General features: G+C 39.2%; 1 protein-coding gene across 2 annotated transcripts in view; it reads right to left on the bottom strand.

Moving 5' to 3' along the window:
* The window catches only part of Med13 (mediator complex subunit 13), a 104,239-nt gene that overhangs the window by 68,058 nt on the left and 11,129 nt on the right, over positions 1–25,052 (bottom strand). For both annotated transcript variants that reach the window (XM_070027070.1, XM_070027071.1), the window contains exons 3-8: positions 24,756–24,924; positions 10,912–11,057; positions 9,865–10,062; positions 6,679–6,873; positions 5,879–6,041; positions 5,610–5,720 (exon numbers count right to left, since the gene is read on the bottom strand). In XM_070027070.1, the coding sequence (XP_069883171.1) occupies positions 5,610–5,720; positions 5,879–6,041; positions 6,679–6,873; positions 9,865–10,062; positions 10,912–11,057; positions 24,756–24,924 (982 nt within the window). The remainder of the gene's footprint in view (positions 1–5,609; positions 5,721–5,878; positions 6,042–6,678; positions 6,874–9,864; positions 10,063–10,911; positions 11,058–24,755; positions 24,925–25,052) is intronic.

Genomic DNA, 25,052 nt, shown 5'->3' with positions numbered 1-25,052 from the left:
TAAGGAACCAAATGGAGTGAAGGACAAAACACAGTGGTAAGTCTTCTGAAAAGAAGATAAATAATTACAAACATTATATTCACTAGAGGGACAAAATGGCCAAAGAAAGTCATATGAATGTTATATGAAATTTTAGTAACTATATATAGGCCTAAGAATTTCTGGAAACAAAAATGTTTAGCTTAAAAAACAAGAATTTAGCCGGGCACTGGTGGCTCACGCCTGTAATCCTAGCTACTCAGGAGGCTGAGATCTAAGGATCGCGGTTCAAAGCCAGCCCGGGCAGGAGAGACTGTGAGACTCCTATCTCCAATAAACCACCAGAAAACTGGAAGTGGCACTGTAGCTCAAGTGGTAGAGCGCTCGCCTTGAGCTGAAGAGCTGAGGGACAGCGCCCAGGCCCAGAGTTCAAGCCCCACGACCAACAAAAACAAAACAAAACAAAAAAAAAAACCAACAAGAATTTAAGCTGGGAGCCAGTAGCTCCCATCTGTAATCCTAGCCCTACTCAGGAGGCTGAGTTCTAAGGATTATGGTTTGAAGCCATCCTGGGCAGAAAAGTTTATGAGTCTTATCATCAATTTATCATCAAAATGCCAGAAGTACAGCTGTGGCTCAAGTGGTATAACACTAGCCTTGAGTGAAAAAGCTCAGAGACAAAACTCAGGCTGCCAGTTCAAGTTCCAGCACCAGAATGTGTGCGTATGTACACAGACATACAGACACACAGGCACACGTGCATGCACACACAAAGAACTTAAACCTACCCTACTAACACACTGAGTACCTTGTCCTAAAGTCATTTTAGGCAAACTACTTAAAATCCACACATCTTGTCAAAGAGAATAAAGTAAAAGTTTGGGTTAGGAATCTAAAAGGAAGAGCTGCTTAATAACAATGACATTTTAGGGAAAGAGAAGTCTAATTTTATTTAAGCATTCTAGTGATCTTAAGACAAGGAATTAGGAAATTATTTAGGTCATGGACAAGAGAGTAATATTGCAAGCATTGGTGGCCATGACCTCTATGTCCCAGCTATAGTCACATGCAGTATAACAATGTTTCAATGATGAAATACAAATACAACAGTTCCATAATAGTATATGACTTAATGACATTATAGCCATCTTGGTTTATATTAAGTATACTTTATGTTACTGCCACAATGGAATCTTTAAGGACCCAACATAGACTGCATTTAACTTTATGTAAATGATATGGTTATGCTTATTTACAGATACTAAAAAATTTGAATTTCATATAGTTTTCATGTATCAAAAAATAATCTTTACCACTAGTCATTTTTGTTTGTTTGTTTGTGTAGGGTCTGGGAGTTTTTTGTCTTTTGCTGGTCCTGGGGCTTGAAATCAGGGCCTGGGTGTTGTCTTTGACCTTTTATGTACAAAGCTAGAATCTACCACATTGAGCCACAGCTCCACTTCCACATATCTGGTGGTTAATTGGAGTTAAGATTCTCAACGACTTTCCTGCCTGGGCTGGCTCTGAATCTTGACCCTTACATCTCAACCTCCTGAGTAGCTAAAATTACAGATGAGAACTACCAGTGCCAGTTTCCCTAAGGAACAGCTTCGCTTCAGGCTTTTTTTTTTTTTTTTTTTTTTTTGGGGGGTCCGGTTATGGGGCCTGAACTCTGGGCCTGGGCGCTGTCCCACAGCTCTTCAACTCAAGGCTAGCACTCTACCACTTGAGCCACAGCACCACTTCTGGCTTTTTTTCTTTTTACTTATGTGGTGCTGAGGAATTGAACCCAGGGCCTCAGGCATGCAAGGCAAGCGCTCTACCACTGAGCCACCTTCCCAGCCCCGCTTCAGGCTTTTTGTTGGCCAATTGGAAATGAAAGTTTCATGGACTCTTCTGCCCCACTGACTTCACAATTCTAAAATTTCAGCCTCATGAGTAGTTAGGATTATAGGTGTGAGACACCAACAGCCTGGCTAGGTCAACTTTTGAAAAATGTAGTGGCTCATACCTATATATATATATATATATATATATATATATATATATATATATATATATATATATATATACCTAAGTTATTCAAAAGGCTGAGATCTGAGGATCCTGGTTTGAAGCCAGCCGGGAAGAAAAGCCCATAAGATACTTATCTTCAAGTAAGTACCAAAAGGCCAGAGGTGAGGTGTAGCCCAAGTGGTAGAACACTAGCCTTCAGCAACCAAGTTCAGTGACAGTACTTAACCCCTGCATTCAAGCTCCAGGACCAGCACCACACATATACACACAGAAAAGTAAAAATCTTTTTTTTAGTTCCCAGGCTATACAAAACAAGAATTGCAATACATTTGGCCAACTGAGTATAAGTTACCAAACCCTGCTATCAAATACATTATGCTCAAGAATGGGTGCTAATCATTTATTATTATCATTATTATCTTGTGCCAGTACTGGGGCTTAAAATCAAGAGCTAGGCACTGTCTCTTACATTTTTTGCTCAAGGCTAATCCTCTACCACATTGGGCTTTTGAGTAGTTAATTGAAGATAGTTTCATGGACTTCCCTGCCTAGGCTGGCTTTGAATCATGATCTTCAGATCTTAGCCTTCTGAGTAGCTAGGAGTACAGACATGAGCCATCACTGCCTAGCTGAAGTTAACTATTTTGTACTCTTAAGAAGTATCTAGTGGGGCAAGCAATGTAGCTTAGTGGAGTGCTTGCCTAGCAAGCCCTCGGTTCAATTCCACAGTAACACATAAACAGAAAAAGCCAGAAGTGGCACTGTGACTCAAGTGGTAGAGTGCTAGCCTTGAGCAAAAGAAGCTCAGGGACAGTGCCCAGGACTAGGGGCGGGGGGGGGGGGGGGGGAGGAAGACAGAAAAAAAAAAAGTAGGTAGGCTGGGCACCAGTGAGCTGATGCCTGTAATCCTAGCTACTCAGGAGGCTAAGATCTGAAGATCACAGTTCAAAGCCAGCCCGAGCAGGAAAGTCTGTGAGACTCTTAACTCCAATTAACCACTCAAAAACTGGAAGTGGCGCTGTGGCTCAAGTGGTAGTGCACTAGCCTTGAGCACCAAGAGGTTCAGGGACAGCTCCCAGGGCCTGAGGTCAAGCCCCACAACAGACCAAAAAAAAAAAAAGAAAAAGAAAAAGGAAAGGAAAGGAAAGGGAAAAAAAAGCCAGGCACCCATGGCTCAAGCCAGAAATTCTATCAACTTAAGAGGCTGAGATCTGAAGAGCATAGTTCAAATCCAGCCAGGGCAGAAAAGTTTACAAGACTCTTACCTCCAATTAACCATCCAGAATCCAAAAGGGGAGTTGTGTGGCTCAACTAGTAGAGGGCCACCCTTGAGCAAAACAATTAGGCAAAGGGCATTGGTGGCTCACACCTATATTCCTCAGCACCACATAAGCAAAAAGAAAAAAGCCGGAAGTGGTGCTGTGGCTCAAGTGGTAGAGCACTAGCCTTGAGCTGAAGAGCTGAGGGACAGCGCCCAGGCCCAGAGTACAGACCCCACAACCGGACCCAAAAAAAAAAGAAAGAAAAGAAAAACTAGAAGGAAGGAAAGTTGGTGAGGCTCTTATCTCTAATTAACCACCAGAAAACTGGAAGTGGTGCTGAGGCACAAAGTGATAGAATGCTAGACTTGAGTTAAAAAGCCTAGGGACAGCATCCAGGATCTGAGTTCAAGCCCATAGCCAACAATAACAAAACAAAGAAGTTCAGGGACAGTACCCAGGACCTGAGTCAAGCCCTGGCACGTGCACACACGCACACACGTGCATGCACTTACACACATGTGTGCAAAAGAAAAAGGGGGGGGTGGGAAGGTGGCTTAGTGTGGTAGAGCACTTTCCTTGCAAGCTTGCCTTGGGTTCGATTCCTCAGCACCACATAAGCAGGAAAAAAAAAGCCAGAAGTGGTGCTATGCCAAGTGGTAGCGTGCTAGCCTTGAGCTGAAGAGCTGAGGGACAGCGCCCAGGCCCAGAGTTCAGGCCCCACGACTGGATCCCCCCCCCCAAAAAAAAAAGAAAAAGAGGGGGAAGACTTTGACTGTAACTTTCACCATTCTATTCCTTTTGCTCAATTCTATAGCAAAGAGAAGGTAGACATTCATTCAGTTCTAAGTACTGGTTTAGAGATGTCAATGCCAGTATTGTTTGTGACTTTAAAAGCATCCAATCTACTTCTTAATCTATATAGTAAAATAATAAACTTGGTAATAGAGTAATAAAGCCTCTGAAAAGCAAATCTCATCAAAAGTCCACAAGATCTGGTCACACGTGACTCATGTTTGCAATCCTAGACACTCAGAAAGCTGAGACCAGGAGGCTTACAATTTGAAACCAGTCAAAGTCCTCAAGACTCCATCTCCAAATAACCAGCAAAGAAGCAGACAGGGCCATGGCTCAAGTGGTAAAGCACCAGCTGTGAACAAGCAGACCAGCAATAGTAATACCCCTGAGTTCATACCTCAATACCAGAAAATAAAAGGAAAGAGAGAGAGAGAGAGAGAGAGAGAGAGAGAGAGAGAGAGAGAGAGAGAGAGAGAGAGAGTGTGTGTACATACATACATACAATTATCTAAACAATTCCAATGCATCCATTAGAAAGTTCATTTGGCAGTGCAATTTACAATCATATTTTATAATCTTATTTTGTAATTTTATTTCAGAAATTTACCTAGAAGTTCCTGGGTACAACTTCCTGGGTTTGATCCCCAGTACTTAAAAAAAAAAAAAAAGAAATTACTTGAGATAATTTTCTTGGGTGTAGTTTCAGCTGAAGTATGGTTTTCTGAAGAAAATTGTGAGAGCTGGGTAATGCAAACACTCAAGAGGCTGAAACAGGATTTTGGGTTTAATGCTAGCCTGAGCTATTTAGCAAGATTCTTTCTCAAAACAAAAAAGAACAGTTAGAAGTATACATGCAAATTTTCTTTTTTTTTTTGGTGGGTCGTGGGGCTTGAACTCTGGGCCTGAGCGTTGTCCCTCAGCTCTTCAGCTCAAAGCAAGTGCTCTACCACTTGAGCTACGGCGCCACTTCTGGTTTTCTGGTGGTTTATTGGCGATAAGAGTTTCCCGGCCTTTCCTGCCCGGGCTGGCTTTGAACAATGATCCTCAGATCTCAGCCTCCTGAATAGCTAGGATTACAGGCGTGAGCCACCAGCGCCCCACTACATACAAAAATTTTAAAAGGAAAAAAAAGTATACATGTGCCAGGCACCAGTGGTTCACACCTGTAATCCTAGCTACTCAGGAGGCTGAGATCTGAGGATTGCAGGTCAAAGCCAGCCTGGGCAGTAAAGTCCGAGAGACTCATCTGCAATAAACAACCAGAAAACCGGAAGTGGCACTATAGCTCAAGTGGTAGAGTGCTTGCCTTGAGGTGAAGAGCTCAAGGACAGCACCCAGGCCCAGAGTTCAAGCCCAATGACTGACTAAAAAAAAAGTATACATGCCTTTTACATTACTGATACTAGGTACACCATTATTTCCCCCTTTTTTGACTTCTAAAATCACCCTCATTAGGTGCGTGTAAATTATTCCAAATAAAATGAACCTTAAATATTTAGTATTATAAGTTTAACACACAAAAATATGCTGATATCAATCAACAAACAAAAAAACTACCTCAAACAACTGCAACTTGTTCTTTGTGTGACTTCAACAAAATCCCAAGATGCTACCTTATTAGCTATCTCTTCTTCGCATAGGCCACCTGATGAAGCAGAATACTTCCTCCTAAAATTTAAAATTATAAAATTATTTAGAATTTGTAAATTACCTTCAACTTGAAATTACATTAAATTTAATTTGAAATTATAATTATTTTGAATTAAAGATAAATGACTATTCGTTATCAGCATGTAATTTTTAATCTTCAAAATAAAAATACATACTTGTTCTGTGCTCTGTTCATATTGCATTCTTGCCATACTCTATCGACCACATGATTTGCTAATTTTCTGGGTATTTTCCCACCATGGTGGCTAGTACTATCAGTACTGAAGCCATCAGATACTGAAGAAAATTTGACCCACTTCTGGGCAGACTGAGGATCAACTGAAAACAAACAAAAGAGAATAAGCTGCAGGAGAATAAAAGTAGGTTTAAACTAACGTTATGTAGGGTTTTGTTTTTTTTTTCTAATTTGTGTACTACTTGCTCTATCTATCTACCTGGTAAGCCTATATATACCTTGAGGCAAAAGAACAAACTAAAAAACCCAATGCTATTATTTTAAATACAGAAAGCAAAAAATCTGAACAGGCAATGTAAATTGAATGATAATGTTTAAATATTGATATCATGACATGGGAATAAATACAAATTTTAGAGGCCAAGGGGTATAGCAGAGGTAGAGTACTTGAAAACATGCTGAGCTGAATTCCTAGCACACACACACACACACATATATGTACATATGTGTACCAGACTGGGCAAAGTTTTGGGCAACATACTGATTGTAGGAATCATGGCTGTAGCTTCTCAAATGGTTCAGAAAAAGGCCAGTAATAATGAACAAATACACAGAAGCTGATACAACAAATGTTAAGAAATTTAGAAAAGGGAGTTTTTTGTATTATACTTGCAACTTTTCAAAACTTTTCAGTAACTTTTAAACTATTTCAAAATAAATTATTTTTAAGTGCCTATGTGCTCAGACAGTCACCAGAGGTAAAACAGGTTAGTCTAATACCTGTTTGGACTTCCTCAGGCGATGTAGGTGGTGTAAGAGTAACTGAAGACATAGCAGGATCTCGTGTGGAAGCAGGCACTTGGTGGACACCCAAGCAAGAAGCTGAACAGTGAGAGGATCCCACAGAGCTAGGAGTAGGAATGTCTGACTGAGGGACTAGAACAAAGCATGCTGGATAGATCATTCGAACACCAGCTGAAAGAGGGAAAAAAACAGAAAAATTGTTATTATGACTATAATGAAATTAGTTTCATTTAAAGATTTATAAAGAGATGGGCTAAAAACATTTTTTCTTCAAGATGACAATTTGTAACAGATTTTCTAAGCAATGTTATCTCCCATTTTCACATCTGTATAAATAATTATCTAAAACTGAGAAGCAAATGTCAGTCTAAATAATAAAATATTTGTGCCAAGTGAAAAAAAATAGAAAAAGAAAAAAAATCCATTGCCCTTATGGTATAACAGGAAGATATTTATTCTCCCCACTTGGGGAGTCAGCTTATACTTGTTTTCTACTTGTTTATAGCTATCCTTTCACCTTTCAAATAAACTTACTGCTTGAAAATTAATAAGGAAATAAAAATACTATCAAGTGTGGTGAATGCCTATAATCCCAACACTTGGAAAGATGAAACAGGAGGATTATCAGTTTGAAGCCAGCCTTGGCCATCTAGCAAAACTTTATCTCAACACACACACACCAAAACTTTATCTCAACACACACACACACACACCCATAAACAAAACTTTACACACACACACACACACACACACACACACACACACACACACACACACACACACACACACACACACACACACGCCATAAAACAAAAACCTAACCATAAAGGAAAAATAAAATGTAATATGTCCCTTTGGCATACCATTTCCCTCCCTCCCCATTCTTCCTTCCTTCCTTCCTTCCTTCTTTCAAAAACCACAACAAGCAGGGTGCTGGTGGCTCACGCCTATAATCCTAGCTACTCAGGAGGCTAAGATCTAAGGATTGTGGTTCAAAGCCAGTCTGGGCAACAAAGTCTGTGAGACTCTTCATCTCCAATAAAACACCAGAAAACTGGAAGTGGTACTGTGGCTCAAGTGGTAGAACGCTAGCCTTGAGCTAAAGAGCTGAGGGACCCAGAGTTCAAGCCACACAACACAACACAACACACACACACACACACACACACACACACACACACACACACACACACACACACACACACACACACACACACACACACAAAACAACCTGTTAGTAGTGGTTACTTTGATGAGAAACTTATAAAGCAGCTTTCTCTTTTCAGTTCTCTGACTATGCATATTTAGAGTTGTTTTTCTTAATATTTTTTTTGCTTTTTAAAAAATTTATAAATTTAACAAGGGCAATCTATGCACTACAATTAGAGACTATCTTCTGTTTTTCTTCGTTACATGTCCCTATTTTAAAAGCCAGTAAAGGCTGGGCAATGGTGGCTTACACTTGTAATCCTAGTGACTCAGGAGACTAAGATCTGAGGGTCACAGTTCAAAACCAATCTTGCCAAGAAAGTCCATGAGAATCTTATCTCCAGTTAACTACCAGAAAACTAGAAGTGGAGCTGTGGCTCAAAGTGGTAGTGTTAGCCTTCAGCAAAAGAGATAGCATCCAGGCCCTGAATTCAAGTTCCTGGGGGGAGAGGGGGTACGGGGGAGGGGGAGAGTGTAGTAAATGTGTTTGTTCTGTTTAGGTCACAATGTTTTAGCAATGATGTTATTAACTGGATACTGGCAGTTCTTTTTTGGGGGGTGGGGGGTGTTTTTTTGTTTTGCCAATCCTTGGGCTTGAACTCAGGGCCTGGTGCTATCCTTTGAGCTTTTGTACTCAAGGCTGATGTTCTACCACTTGAGCCATAGCTCTACTTCTGGCTTTTGTTGGTGGTAGTTAACTAAAGAGTCTTATGGACTTTTCCGCCTGGGCTGGCTTTGAACCACTACCTTTGTATCTCAGCCTTTTGAGTAGCTAGGATTACAGGCAATGGGCCACCAGCACCTGGCTGATAATCTTTTTTTGACCAAGCATAGCAGCATATAGTTGTAATTCTAGCACTCATCTGGCTTAGCAGAGGTTCACAAGTTCAAAGATGGTATAGGCTATATAGTTAATTTCAATGCTATCCTGGACTACACAAAGAAATCCTGTCTACGCACACACGCACACATACACACGCACATGCACACGCACACATACACACACACACACACACACACTCAAATGAGGCAATCTTTATACATAACATTTTCATTAGAGTCCTTATAATATTGTAGATTCTAACCCCCAAGTATCTGCTTAATTATACATTCCATATGCTTCAAAGATTTCCTAAAGTGGTATGTGTGTATGTGTGTGTGTGTGTTTCTCACCCTTCTGTCAAGCTTGATCATGTAACTTTTTCTGGAATATAAGTAAAAACAGTAAATATATCCCACATCCTAACAGGAGATTTAAATGTACTTGCAGGGTCAGCCTCACTTACTGCTGTCTTCTGCTAAGAGATTAGCATGTCCTAGATATGAGTCACCCTGTTAACTTAGATCCTTGAATGTTAACACATACAGAATAAATCTAATCTGAAAAGAGCTGACCTAAATAGAGCATACTAAAACCTCAATGTTCCTTAGGAACATTTTCTGTTACAGGAATGGACTAACTATATATTCAAATTCAAATTCTGGAGGCTATCAACTTTGCAGCCTCCAAATATTAACCCATACAATTATTTTTATCTTACCCTTAGCATGCTTCCTTTTAGACAGAATCTTTTCCTATCCCGATGACTTTACCTTTGCCGTGTAGTTTTGTCTAATGTAATGTGAGCAGGTTTAACAGACATCCTCATCCCAGCAGAAGCTTTAAATACACTTACATGGTTAAGACTTGGTCCCTATATTATTATTCTGTTTTCAAAAGAAGAGTATGTCCCAGATACTGGGAACTCCTTTAACCTAGATTGCAGAATGAACCAAATCACATGGAGCCAATCACAGATAACAATCTGCATTTAGGTAATATGACCAAGAAATAAACAAGAAATAAATGTTCAGTGTTGAAAGCCCATGGAGTATTGGTTTTTACTATTCAGGAAAAGCTAATACATACAGTTGCCTATTTTCCCCCTTAGGATTAAGAACAAGAATTCATACCAACAAGAACTTCTACTGCAGCTAAAGAATCATCTTCCCAATCCATATCTTCCTGCTTTTCTTCAGACATTTCCTTTGAGCAACAAGAGATAGGATAGAACTGTTTCCATTCACCAATCAACTTTTTTGTAGCTGAATCAGACATCTTGAATGCCTGTCCTGTGAGAGTTCCATTTAGTCCAAATGGGCTTAAGATAACTAGAAATCCAAAGCAGACATCAAGTAAGTAACTGAAGAGTGTTACAACAAAGAAGAAAACATTGAACAATGTTTCACGTAATTATACAAGTGTAATAAAGGAAAGGATATCCATTAATGATCATTTTTAGAGAAAGTCCATTTATAACAACTTATTATGGTGAAGACAAAATACAACACACTAAGATTATAAAAAATTAAAAGTATCTATTCCAAAGTCAGAAATAAACTTGAATTCAATTTGAACTGGGGATGTGTGCCCTATGTATCCTTAATTTCTTTTGACGCAACCTAAGGAAAAGCAACATGCAGAAAAACTGTGTAGATATATTGAGGGAATAGCTCAAGTAGTAGAGCTCCAAGTTGAATTGAAATCCTAGTAATACCAAAAAAAAAAAAATTAAAAGGAAAAACTATGTAAATCTAAATACATACAATATACTGCCACATAAAATATGAAAAATGAAAGGTTTAAATTTAAAAGAACATATTTGAATACAAGCCAGAAATCTAAAACATATTCTTTATAGTTCAACTAATTCCATGGTATAAAATGATATTTGGTCTCCTGTGTTACAATCTTACACATGGTTTATATGGTCTGATATACAAGATAACTCTAAAAATATTAAAACAGAAAATATTGGCAATAAGCTACTTAGCAGAACACAGAAAAGATTAAAATGTAAGCAGTCATGTTCAAGGATCCTTAAATTAATAACTCTTGTACAAACTTATTTTTGACATAATATTCTAATGGGTAATGTAAAATTACCAACTTGATAAGGTTCTTCTTGAAACAACAATAAGCGATCAAATACCTAGATAATGGATAATGAAATTATCTACCTTGAAATGGGCTATTAGACTGTTGAGCAAGGGTGATATGCTCTTCACTGAGAAGGTATACAGGTTGATGTTGATTAATTTCCACACTGGTACAAACATTACTGTCTCCATGCAAGAAAAAGGTGAAAGAGCAGGACAAGTGTTCACTAATAAAGAAGAAAAAGTTACATTTTAGTGATGATTAGCAAAAATAAGTTATCTTGATTTTCTTTATTAAGAAGTTTATACACCAAAATGCATACTTTCTTTAGCCCAGAAATTCATCTGAAGAAAAAAGAAAATCATGGCTATGAATAAAGATTTGCCCAAAAGAATGCTCTTCACAGCACTGTTTATAGTAAGGAGTTGCAAACAAATGGACAAGTTAAACAAGTTAGTATACACACTCACATATACAGTTTTTAACCACAAAAATAGCCTTTGTAAGGGGGGAAGTAACAATAGTATGATCTCAATTTGGGGGGGGGGAAGGGGGGGTCGGTCAGTCATGTGGCTTGAACTCTGGGCCTGGGTGCTGTCCCTCAGCTCTTCAGCTCAAGGCTAGAGCTCTACCACTTGAGCCACAGCGCCATTTCAGGTTTTCCGAGTGGTTTATTGGAGATAAGAGTCTCACAGGCTGGCTTTGAAGCACCATCCTCAGATTTCAGCCTCTTGAGTAGCTAGGATTACAAGCATGAACCACCAGCGCCCTGCTGATCTCAATTTTTAGAGAAAAAAGTTTTTTATCTATAAAAAAAAAACTTCAGATTGGAGTCTTGGAATTTAACTCAATGGTAGAGTGCTTACATAGCATGTGTACAAAAAAATAAATAAAATAAAAACAAAAAAAACACAAAAACAAGCCCTGGATTCAATACCTAGCATTGCCAAAATTTCTTTTTAAATTTAAGTTTAAAATGGCAATAGTGGTCATCATTTTTATTTTATCTATTTTCCTTCTCTATAAGAAATATACTTTCTGCCAGGCGCCGGTGGCTCACGCCTGTAATCCTAGCTACTCAGGAGGCTGAGATCTGAGAATCGAGGTTCAAAGCCAGCCCGGGCAGGAGAGACTGTGAGACTCCTATCTCCAATAAACCACTAGAAAACTGGAAGTGGCGCTGTAGCTCAAGTGGTAGAGCGCTCGCCTTGAGCTGAAGAGCTGAGGGACAGCGCCCAGGCCCAGAGTTCAAGCCCCATGACCGACAAAAAAAAAAAAAAAAAGAAATATACTTTCTTCATTATTTTTCAAAAATAACAATTAGTGAAATTGGGCTATATTCAATCAATCATTTAATTTAATGCAATTCAAACACTTCTGTACTTAATGAATTTAAATCAAAGTGCCACCAGGAAAAAAGTAATAAACTCAATTTTATTTCTATCCAGTAGTACCGCTATCTAGTATTTCCCAATAATGGTATGATCCTTGTATTGCAAAACAAACAATATGCTGAATACAAACCAAAATCTAAACACTCAAAAACAAAAAGGCATATTAAAAAATTGTACTAAAAACGTTATATATTCAAATTTATATGCACTATAATGTATACTAAATCACTTAAGTAAAAAGTAAGCGTTATCAGTGGTAGAGCGCTTGCCTTGCATGCATGAGGCCCTGGGTTCGATTCCTCAGCATGACATAAGCCAAAAAAAAAGCTGGAAGTGGCGCTCTGGCTCAAGTGGCTCAAGTGGTAGAGCTCTAGCCTTGAGCTGAAGTGAGCTGAAGAGCTGAGGGACAGCGCCCAGGCCCAGAGTTCAGGCACCGTGACCGGACCCCCCCCCCAAAAAAAAAGAGTTATGTATTCAACAAATATTTTGGACTAAGCACACAGTACTATGCTAGGCATAAAATTGTCATATTCCAGTTACAGTAAGTGCTATAACCAAAATTAAGTGCATCTACAAACCAATTAAAAAACAAACAAAAACAGTTCCTGTGTTGGAGTTGAGTGCTGGTGGTTCAAGCCTGAAATCCCAGCTTCTTTAGATGTTGAGGTCCAAGGATCACAGTTCAAAACTAGTCCAAGCAGAAATGTCTGTGAGACACTTATCTCCAACTAACCACCAATTAACCACCAAAGTAGAGCACCAGCCTTGAGTGAAAAATATCAAGTGAGAGCAAGAAGCAAATCACTTACTACTTCTACCTCGTCTCTTACTAGTCTTTTTTTTTTTTTTTTTGTCAATCATGTAACTTGAACTCTAGGTCTGGGTGCTGTCCCTCAGCTCTTCAGCTCAAGGCCAGAGCTCTGCCACTTGAGCCACTTGAGCCACAGCGCCACTTCCGGCTTTTTTTTTGGCTTATGTCATGCTGAGGAATCGAACCAGGGCCTCATGCATGCAAGGCAAGCACTCTACCACTGAGCCACCTTCCCAGCCCTGTCTTTTGTTTTTATTCACCATCTTACTATGCAGCCCATAATTTGAGGTTCTTCTACCTCATTCACCTGTGCTACCACTATAGGTATGTGCTATAAGTGAGTTATCTCCTTGCTTTGAACTGCTGTCAGTGATTTTTCTAAAAATTGTGATCACATAGCTGGAAAGCTCAAAACTCATGTAATTCCTCAATGCCTTCCAGACTAAACCCAAAAATATCTTAGCATAGCAGTTATTAGACCTTTAGAATTTGATCCTTGCCAAACTCTCTAAACAGAGATACTTAATTGACAAAGAACTCCCTTTTGTCACACCCTTGTGCCAACTTCTCTCACAAAGTTCTTTTAACTCTCTGCCAAATTATCAATTCCTTAAGAGAAACTGAAACTTTTAGTCATCTGTGTAAAATTGAGTTATTCCCAATTTTCCACCTCCTCGCTTTTAAAAAAAAAAAAAGTCAGGTGTGCTGATTCATATCTGTAATCCTAGTGACTCAGGAAGTTGAGATCAGAATGGCAATTCAAGACCAACCTGGGCAAAATTTCATGAGACTCCTACCTCATCCAATAAAAAGATGAGTGCCATAGCAAATACCTATCATCCCAGCTACGAAAGACATAAATAGGAAGCTTGTGGTCCAGATAATCTGGGCAAGAAAAAAGCCTTATCCGAGCAATAACAAAAGCAAAATGGGCTGGGGATGTGACTTAAATGGTAGAGCTCCTGCCTTAGCTAGTGCAAGGCCCTGAATTCAATCATTAAAAAAAAAGATAAATGGTTAAAAAGAAAAAGTCTGGCGTATAGTTCAGAATAACATAAAAACACAAAATCTACCACCATAACCATTTATAAGTATACTGTTAAGGATATTCATTGTTATCAACTATACATTTCATCTAAAAATTCAGAATTCTATATACTTTAAACAATAACTTATCCTTTTCTCCATATTCTCAACACCTGCTTTCTATTTCTATGACTTTAACTACTTTATGTATCTCAAATGGAATTATACAGTATCTGTCTTTTTGGTTTACTTCTATTAGTAGAAAATCTCATTGTGTGAACTGCTTTTCTCACTTTGTTTATTATATATTTTGATGAATGAAAGTTTTAAAGATTGATATCCCATTTGTCTATTTTTTGTTTTGCTGCCTGTGCAGCACAATGTCATTAAATATTTTGCTATTTTCTTCTAGATTTATAGCTGTATATATAATACTTTTAAATCTTAATAATTTTCAATTAGTTTTTATTCATACATGGTAAGAAGTCAACTTCATTCTTTTTCACTTGACTATCCTAACACCTGACTAATCCAACACCATTTGTCAAGGAAACTAATCTTTGAGTATTTTGGACCTTGTGTCACAGAACACTTGACCCTATATGCAGTTTATTTCTAGGCTCTCTATTTCATTCCATTGGTCTATCTGTTTTATACCAGTACTATAGTTTTTTTTTTTTGTTTTTTTTTTTTTTGGTCCGGTCGTGGGGCTTGAACTCTGGGCCTGGGTGCTGTCCCTCAGCTCTTCAGCTAAAGGCTAGCGCTCTACCACTTGAGCCACAGCGCCACTTCCGGCTTTTTTCTTTTTGCTTATGTGGTGCTGAGGAATCGAACCCAGGGCCTCAGGCATGCAAGGCAAGCGCTCTACCACTGAGCCAACTTCCCAGCCCCAGTACTATAGTTTTGATTACAGTAGCTTTGTGCTATGTTTTGATCAGCCTTCTCAAACTAAACTGTTAGATCTGTAAAGTCATATCAATTAGAAGGCAAACACACTTATCTAAACCTGACTTCTATAAACTCTTGACTTGCTTTAGCCAAGGAAATGTTTAAAATGTGCTTATGCAACTCAGCTTCTCCTCAAGTGTTTTCTCTATCAGTATAAAAACATGCCCTGGCTGGTTTCCTGGTCTAGAGGATGAGAAACATACGGAAGAGCGCTCTCTATCCAATTTGAAGCTTAAAAGCATGGCCTAGATTGGCTAAGACCCAAACCCCAATGTGACATGCAGAAACATCAGTGAGAATACATATTTTTCCCTTTGTGGTGCTGCAGATCAAACATAGGGATTTGTATATGCCAGACAAGCACACTACCACGGAGCTACATATCCAGACTAAAACTTTTTTTTGGAGTGGGGGAAGGGGGCGCAGTTGGTCATGGGGGCTTGAACTCTGGACCAGGACAATGTCCCTGAGCTCTTCAGCTCAAGGATAGTGCTCTACCACTTGAACTACAGCGCCACTTCCGGTTTTCTGGTGGTTAAATGATTTAAGAGTCTCATGGACTTCCTTGACCAGGTTGGCTTTGAAGCGTGGTCCTCAGATCTCAGCTTCCTAAGTAGCTAGGATTACAGGGGTGAGCCACCAGCACCCAGCTGTTATTTTTAAACCATTAAATTTTGGTATGGTTTGGTTGCATAATTACTGATATAAAAATTAGTGCTAAAAGTGAGGTGCCATCATAACAAAATCTAAAATCAATGCAGCTTTGATACCGGATAGTAGATGATAAGAAACACAGAACAGTAGAAAAGTAGTAAAGAAACCACTGTGTGAAGCTAGAAAAATGGTGGCACAAGTTATATAATGAAGAGATATTTTGTAAAACTGCTTGAAATAATAGGGAAGGGAGAAAATAGCATACTGATAAATTTACATTCTTGGAGCAGATCAGGTCAAAATGCAAATTAGTTATTACTAGACATAGTTAATAAAGTATTAAAAGAAAAGGATTAATTCAGAAAACTATGGACTCGCAAACATTTAGACAAAATGGCCTAGATCCTACAGAAGTTGAAAATAAAAGTATTTCCCAATAATGTGGCCATTAGCCAGTGGCTCATGCCTGTAATCCTAGCTACACAGGAGGCTGAGATCTAAGGATTGTAGTTCAAAGCCACCCAGGGCAGGACTTTTATCTCCAATAAACCACTCAGAAAACTGTAAGAGGCACTGTGGCTCAAGTGATAGAGTGCTAGCCTTGAGCTGAAGAGCTGAGGGACAGCACCCAAGCCAAGTTCAAGCCCCATGACTGACAAAAAATCAAAAAAAAGTGGCCATTATAATAATGCCTCAGGAAAAAGTCCTAATTAGGAATGTGACTCTAAAGTTAAGCAAGGTGGCACTTGCCTGTAAACTCAAGCACTAGGGAGTATAAGCCAAGACTATCTCAAAAAAAAAATTAAAAACAAAAAGTATAACTCTGGGCTGCAGAGTGGTAAAGTATAGCTGAGTTTGATTCTCTAGCACAGAAAATTTGAAAGAAAGAAAGAAAGAGAGGGGCTGGGAAGGTGGCTCAGTGGTAGAGCGCTTGCCTTGCATGCATGAGGCCCTGGGTTTGATTCCTCAGCACCACATAAGCAAAAAGAAAAAAAGTCGGAAGTGGCGCTGTGGCTCAAGTGGTAGAATGCTAGCCTTAAGCTGAAGAGCTGAGGGACAGTGCCCAGGCCCAGAGTTCAGGCCCCATGACTGGACATCCCCCCCCCCCCAAAAAAAAGAAAGAGAGAGGAAGAAAGAGAGAGAAAGAGAGAAAGAAAAACAAAGAAAGAAAGAAAGAGAAAGAAAAAGAAAACAGAAAAAAGAAAAGGTGATTCTAATTCTTTGTTGAGATCAAACATTGCAGGCCAGGCTGGATTATACAGTGGGAACCTATCTCAGAACACTGTATGATTCTTGGTAACCATGAAACATTAAGATTAGGGATTCATTTACATTATTTTAAACATTCATACACTGATATTTTTCAATGAAATATCTAAAGTAAATACTATGTAATGCAATAAACCTTGTGCTTTTAAATGGCCTTTTGTCTGACACAAATCTACAATTAAAGCAAAGATATAGAGCATATAAATATTAAGAATAATTTCTAAATGAATTTTTCCCATTTGCAAGAGATTTTTACTGATTGTTGTTTCAAATTAAAGAGAGGGGAAAAGGGAGCTGTTGAAGAACTAGCAAAGGGGAACTGCTACTATTCCACCAATAGAGACACAGACAGGAGTGAGAGGAACCAAAGGGAGACTTGTTGTGGGAGGAACCCAAAAGGAGGGAACTGGACTCTGGTTCTTCAGATGGGCAAGGTCTTTCCCCCCAATCTGGGCCTTGTCCCCCAACTGCCAGCCTCCAAGGAGCACACCCCTGAAGTGCCCTGCCCCTACCTCCCTGCAGCACTATTGGAAAGCTGCAGGGCTCCCCACCTGTCAAGAGATTCTTCAAATTTTCCTAATATTATACAAGTAGCCATGAAAAAAATTATGCTCAATATCCCTAATCAATGGGGAAATGTAAGTGAAAAACACAATTAAAATACTACTTCATATCCACAAAGATGGTTTGTGTTAAATAAATAAAACAGCCGGATACCAGTGGCTCACGCTGTAATACTATTCAGGAGGTTGAGAACTGAGGGTCCTAGTTCAAAACCAGCCCAGCAGGAAAATGTTTAAGAGTCTTATTTCCAATTAGCTACCAAAAAAGCCAGAAGTAGAGCTATAGCTGAAAAGGTAGAGCACTAGTCTTCAGAACAAAGGCTCAGGGACAAGGCATGGGCCTGGAAAAAAATTAAAACAATCCAGGCACCAGTGGCTCACAGCAATAATCATAGCTACTCAGGAGACCAGCCTAGGCAGAAAAGTCCATGAAGAGAATCTGATCTCCATTAACCACCAGAAAACTTAAAGTGGCACTGACTCAATGTGGTAGAGTGCTAGCCTTGAATGAAAAAGCTCAGGGACAGCGCCCAGGCCCTGAGTTCAAGCCCCATGATTGACAATAAATAGATAAATATATATATTTAAAAAAATAGCCTAGCAAACAAGTATTTGTCAGGATGGGCAGAAATTAAAACTCCTTTATATATGCAACAGCCAAAAGGTGGAAACAACCCAAATGTCTACTACCAAATTAATGATAAAGTAAATTGGTATATACATGTTATAGAATACTATTCAGTTTTAGAATTTAAAAGAAATCCTGTCACCTGCTACAAATGAATGAACCTTGAAGATAAGCCATGTGAAATAAATCAGACAGAAAAGGCCAAATTATTGTATAAATCCACTTCCTTTAAACCTGTAATACTAAAATAAATTATTTGCTTAGAAAAAGTTTATAGGGAACGAGGGGGGAAATAAAAGTTATTGTTCTGAAGATGGATAGTAGTTATGGATGCATAACAATGTGAATGTACTTAATGACAATGTTATACACTGAAAAATAATAAAAATTATTTTTTTTAAAAATCAGTGCTGGGCTGGGAAGGTGGCTCAGTGGTAGAGTGAGCACTTGCCTTGCATGCATGAGGCCCTGAGTTCGATTCCTCAGCACCACATAAGCCAAGAAAAAAAAGCCGGAAGTGGCGCTGTGGTTCAAGTGGTAGAGCGCTAGCCTTGAGCTGAAGAACTGAGGGACAGCACCCAGGCCCACAGTTCAGGCCCCATGACCGGACTCTCCCCTCCCCCCAAAAAATCAGTACTTTTGGTAGGACTGGATTTGAACTCAGGGCTTTGCTCTTTCTAGGCAGGCACTACAACACACCTCTAGCCCTTTCTGCACTGGTTATTTTTGAGATAGGATGTTGCTTCCTGCCAACTACATGCCTGGACCTCAGTCTGCCTATTTTAGGCTTCCTGTCTTAGCAGGGATGATATGCCTAAGATATCCAAACCGAAACATTGAGCTACTGGTTGAAAGGATGTCCCAAGTATATAGTAAGGTCAATCTCTCAAACAATTAGGACTATAGGTGTAAGCCAGCCACTGGTGCTCAGCTAGTGGCTAGTTAATTTTAAGATAGGATATGGCTTCTTGCCCAGGTACATACTTAGATAACTGTGGAGTCTCTTGAGACTTTTCTTTCCTGTGCTGGCCTGTAAGCAACCCTCCCCCTCCCCACCTGTAATTCTAGCTACTCAGGAGTCTGAGATCTGAGGATCACAGTTCAAAGCCAGACCAGGCAGAAAAGCCCATGAACCTCTTATCTCTAATAAACCACTAGAAAATAGGAAGTGGAGCTGTGGCTCAAGCATTAGAGTGTTCACCTTGAGCTGAAGAGTGCAGGGATAGCGCCCAAGCCCAGAGTTCAAGCCCCACAACCGACCAAAAAAGAAAAAGTAATTTCCAGCTCATTAAGACAGTTTTTCATAATGAGGGCTGGGAAGGTGGCTCAGTGGTAGAGCGCTTGCCTTGCATGCTCAAGGCCCTGGGTTCGATTCCTCAGCACCACATAAGCAAAAAGAAAAAAAGCCGGAAGTGGCACTGTGGCTCAAGTGGTAGAGCGCTAGCCTTGAGCTGAAGAGCTGAGGGACAGCGCCCAGGCCCAGAGTTCAGGCCCCATGACCGGACCCAAAAAAAAAAAAAAAAAAGACAGTTTTTCATAATGAAAAATAAAGGTATGTGCAGTTTCTGGTACCTTGCATGACAGAATGAACATATTCACATACCTCTACCAACTCAAAACCTCCGTATTCATAGGAAAGGACAGGAGAGGTACATGAAGAGTAGGATAGAAGTTACAACAGACAACAGCTAGCCAATGAAATGTGAGCAAGTATCAAGCAAAGGCAAAAACTTCAGCTGACTTAATAGGTAAAGAGATGAAGCTATGATACAAAATGAACAAAACCAAAGAACCCTAGAAAGACTCAAAAGTTGAAATCATTGGTATATCTCTGAAGGCAAGTATACATATAATATATGAAAACAAAAGGAATCCAAGTTCAAAAAGTAAGTTGGATTCCTGCATGCACTTTAAAATCTTACAGGCAGACTCTCTTCACCTTCTTTGAGTTCAAACACAGGAACTCACAACTCAGATATATAGTTATTAGACAGAGCTGATGTGATATATTTAAAGGGGGGGAAATCTAAACATTATTTAAGTGGCCTCTGGAAGCCCCTGTTCCCAATAATCTCTCTAAATTTTGTGAGCCCAAATTATCTTAGTCAAGATATTAAAATACTCTCCTACGAAAACTAACTTATGGCTGTTGAGGCAAGAAATACACAGTAGCAAGTAAAAACTGCCAAGTTCCCTTAACAATTCACCCTAGAAAAGCTTGCAACTTCATAAGCTTCTCATATACACAGAACTTTCAGTCAGCATTTTACTGCCCTCATCTTAGAGAAAGTAATTGCTAGACCTAGATTCTATAGGCATGAAAAGTATCAACTAGGCTGGGGGTTTAGCTCAGCAAAAGAGCGCCTGCCTGGCGAGTGCAAGACCCTGAGTGCAAGACCCTGAGTTCGGTCCTCAGCTCTGGAAAAAAAAAAAAGAAAAGAAAAGTATCAACCATAAAAGTAGGAGAGAGGACAATACAGACATTAAGGATTACTCAAGTATTAGTTCCCATGCAATCTCTCCTCATGCAACTATGCAGATGAGCAGCATCAAAACAGAAAACAACAACAAAAAATAATAATGAATGAAAACTAGGAAACTAGGAGTCCAACATGGATAGGAAGATAAAGGGAACTCTCAGATGACTACTGCAAAAGATGCCTATTAATGAACAACAAAAAGAAAGTAATAGATTATTATATAAAGTCCTTAAAGGTAGGAAGGAAAGATTTTACTTATGATATTCAGTTCAGGAATAAATTGTCAATAGGTACACAGATCAAGATTCAGTAAATCAAAGATGATATATATTTCAGGTTAAATAGTTTTGGCCTTGCAAACCATTTGTTTCTGATGAAACTACTTAATTCTGCTATGATGTTCTAAGCACTTTTAAGATATGCAGTAGATGTATGTTAAGTACACTTTTTTCTCCCTAGTCCCAGGAACTGAACCCAGGGCCTACTACATACTTAGACACTCTACCGCTGAGCTATACCTCCAGCCTATAAATAGTGCATTTTTGACTTAAGTATTTTGACTACATGTGTATCAGAAAATAACCCTATTGTAAGAGGAGAAGCAGCTGTAATAAATTAGAATTATATTAACATACAATAGTAAGTTATTTAAAATTGATCTCTCTGGAAATACGTCATGTGCAGAAAAATGGATGGAACTTGAACAAATTCTTTTTTTTTTTCTGTTGAATTCTGGGCCTGGGTGCTGTCCCTCAGCTCTTCAGCTCAAGGCTAGCGCTCTACCACTTGAGTCACAGTGCCACTTTCAGTTTTCTGGTGGTTTACTGGAGAGAAGAGTTTCACAGACTTTCCTGCCTGGGCTGGCTTTGAACTGTGATCCTCAAATCTCAGCCTCCTGAGTAGGGAGGATTACAGATGTGAGTGGGTGGAATTAGAGCAAATTATGTTAAGTGAGGTAATCCAAGCTCAGAGAGACAAATGGTGTTATGTTTTCTCTCATATGCAAAAGCTAGAGCTAAAATACTGGGACATAATAAATTATATAGATCTCTAGGTACTCATACACCATGAGACCAAAGGAGGATACTCAGGAGAAAGGTACAATGCCTGTTTGCATCTGATCATACAAAATAATATTCATCAAAATGAACTCCAGGAAATGAAAACATGAGTTTTTGTTTTTGTTTTCTCTTTGTTCTATCTGTTCATTTATGTGTCTTTGGGAGTATAAGGGGAAGCACAGAAATGAAAGGACAAAGGGTAAACAAATGCAGCAATAGTACTCACTAGACACTATGTTGAAAATTAACTATACAACTTGTGGGTGGAGATGGGAGGAAAAAACTGGGAGAGCACAAGGGAAGAGTTGATGTTTTCCTAAAAGAAATGTACTTTTTTTTTTTTTTTTGAGTCAGTTGTGGGGCCTAAACTCTAGGTCTGGGTGCTGTCCCTGAGCTCTTCAGCTCAAGGCTAACTAGCGCTCTACTGCTTGAGCCACGGCACCACTTCCCGCTTTTTCTGCTTATGTGGTGCTGAGGAATTGAACCCAGGGCCTCATGTATGCGAGGCAAGCACTCTACCACTGAGCCACCTTCCCAGCCCCAAGAAATGTACTCTTTACCTGACTTATCACCCCTGTACATCACCTTTATAATAGTAAATTTTTATTAAAAAAATAAAATTGGTCCCTCAATGTACCTTACTGCACTTCTATAATTTCACTTAAAGGAAGCACTATATGGCTTCTTGACAAAATCACTACTCATGTACACTGGGGGCATTGTTAAGTAAAATAAGAATTATCTGAGGGCTGGGAAGGTGGCTCAGTGGTAGAGCGCTTGCCTTGCATGCTCGAGGCCCTGGGTTCGATTCCTCAGCACCACATAAGCAAAAAGAAAAAAGCCGGAAGTGGCGCTGTGGCTTAAGTGGTAGAGCGCTAGCCTTGAGCTGAAGAGCTGAAGGACAGCGCCCAGGCCCAGAGTTCAGGCCCCATGACCGGACCCAAAAAAAAAAAAAAAAAGGAATTATCTGAATAGCACAACTGATCAGTTAACCAAGAGGACCACTAAAGAAATATCAAGCAGGCAGCAGATACAGCATGGATATAGTAGGCAAAGGTCCTAAGCAGGACAGAGTAAGACCATGCAAGTTCATCCTCTGGGCACTGGTAGCTCACACCTATAATCCTAGCTACAGGAGGCTGAGATCTGAGGATTGTGCTTCAAAGCCAGCTCAGACAGAAAAGTCTGTGAGACACTTATCTCCAACTAACAACCAGAAAACCATTAGTGGCACTGTGGCTCAAGCGGCAGAGCACTCACCTTGAGCTGAAGAGCTGAGGGACAGTGCCCAGACCCAGAGTTCAAGACACATGACCAACAAAAAAAAGAGAAAGAAATCATTTGCCTGTATGCACTGCTCAGCTCCCCTCAGCTGCTCTGGCCTCCATTATTTCTGAGTCTGGATCTTCACCTTCCTTCAAGTAAATGAGTTACCCCATCCTTCCAATCTCTCTGTTAAGGCCAATCAGAGACATTTCTACCTACGCATGATGATACTGAAAGGAACAGCAGAAAACTAAAGGTGACAGAGCAGAAAACTCCAAAGTTCTCTAGAGTTTTACCTAGAGTCCTTAATGATTATCAAACAGATACACCAGTACCAAATTTCCTACATCTAGACTCTTTGCTATTCCATTTTAAATCAGTAGTTAGGTTTCCTAACATCTGCAAACAGAATGCATTAACTTCTATAATTACTTTGATAATAAGAAAATTGTTAGTTTTCAGAGAAAAAAAATTAAAAAACTTTTATTTTTCCAGGCTTGCTTATCCATTCAGACTATCAAAACTTAAAAAAAAAAAAAAAAAGGCTTGAAAAAAGAAAACTAGGTAAACATAAAAAAAAAAAAATGATGTCCATCTATGACATGAAAGGTGGTATCTAAACAAAGATTACAACTTCAACCACATGTTTATTCTATATCCTCTCACATCATTTAGGAAAAACATTTCCCTTTTATATTCTCTTCTCCCACACCCTGCTGTATTTGCCAATGGTTCATTTCAAAGCCTAAATCTTCGCACAAATTGTTTGTATTATTCAAACCAGAGAAAAATAGTAGCCTGAACTTTTACTTGCATAAGAAAAAGGACTGTCTTAACCTTCCATGCCTCCACCTGCAATTTTTGTACTAAAAGTTTACAATGTCGTAAATCTCCCTAATTCAAAGTTCAAGAAAACTATAAACACTCCAAAAGCAAACACAGTTTATATAGAACACAATTTTAAATTATTTTAATTGAAGCAAATTGGAAGATTGGGGAATGAGAAGGGTTAACATAACCTGAATCATAACCACAGATCACTACCATTAATAGGTGTTAATATTTTAATTTGGACAAAATACATGAACAAATTTTCACTACTACTAAGAATTGATACTTCATGAGTAGTTATTCTCTTACATGTTTTCTATATCCCTGAACAAATGTAGTCCGCTGTCTGAAAACAATTTCTTCCTACAAGAAAATTATTTTAGGGGCTGGAAAGGTGACTCAGTGGTAGAGTGCTTGCCTTGCATGCTTGAGGCCCTGGGTTCGATTCCTCAGCACCACATTAGCAGAAGACAAAAAATAGGAAGTGGTGTTGTGGCTCAAGTGGTAGAGCGCTAGACTTGAGCTGAAGAGCTGAGTGCCCAGGCCCAGAGTTTAGACCCCACGACTGACAAAAAGAAATAATAAATAAATTAAATTTAAAAATTCACACACACACACACACACACACACACACACACACACACACACACACACACACACACACACACACACACACACACACACACACACACACACACACACACACACACACACACACACACACACACACACACACACACACACACACACACACACAAAATTGGGGTTTGAACTCAGGGCTTTGATTTTGCTAGGCAAAATCATTTGAGTCACACCCCAGCTCATACAAAACATGTCCTAAAATGTGTAAAAGGGAGAGTAACATGGTAAAAAAAATTAAAGTATTTGCTAAAATTAACCTCTAGAATATGTCTATAAGCCATTCACTTGTTTTATTCCAAATTCTCTGTAAAAAATTAACAATGCAAAGAAATATCAAGTAAGATATCTTACCTTTTATTTATAGGTTTTTCGTCTTTTTCATAAGGCTTTACAAACCACTTGCCAATCCGCACAAAGTTCCGGTTCATTAAACACCTTTCCAACAGATTGTGAACTGCTTTGAAAAGCAGAGTTCGGCATTCATAGGAAAGTCCATTCTCCCACACTCCATCTTCCTCTTCTAACAGAGAAATGAAGGAAGCAAAAAATAAAGAAGTGGTACAATATCTACTCAGAGCCCAGTAAAAGATGTTACAGTTTAATCATTATTTTCATAAGCCTCCTCTTTATTTCAGGATGTTAAGATAC

Source organism: Dipodomys merriami, unplaced genomic scaffold, assembly GCF_024711535.1.
Source record: "Dipodomys merriami isolate MVZ:Mamm:240054 unplaced genomic scaffold, mDipMer1.0.p SCAF_19, whole genome shotgun sequence".
Taxonomy (NCBI): domain Eukaryota; kingdom Metazoa; phylum Chordata; class Mammalia; order Rodentia; family Heteromyidae; genus Dipodomys; species Dipodomys merriami.
This window is presented reverse-complemented; position numbering and strand designations above follow the sequence as displayed.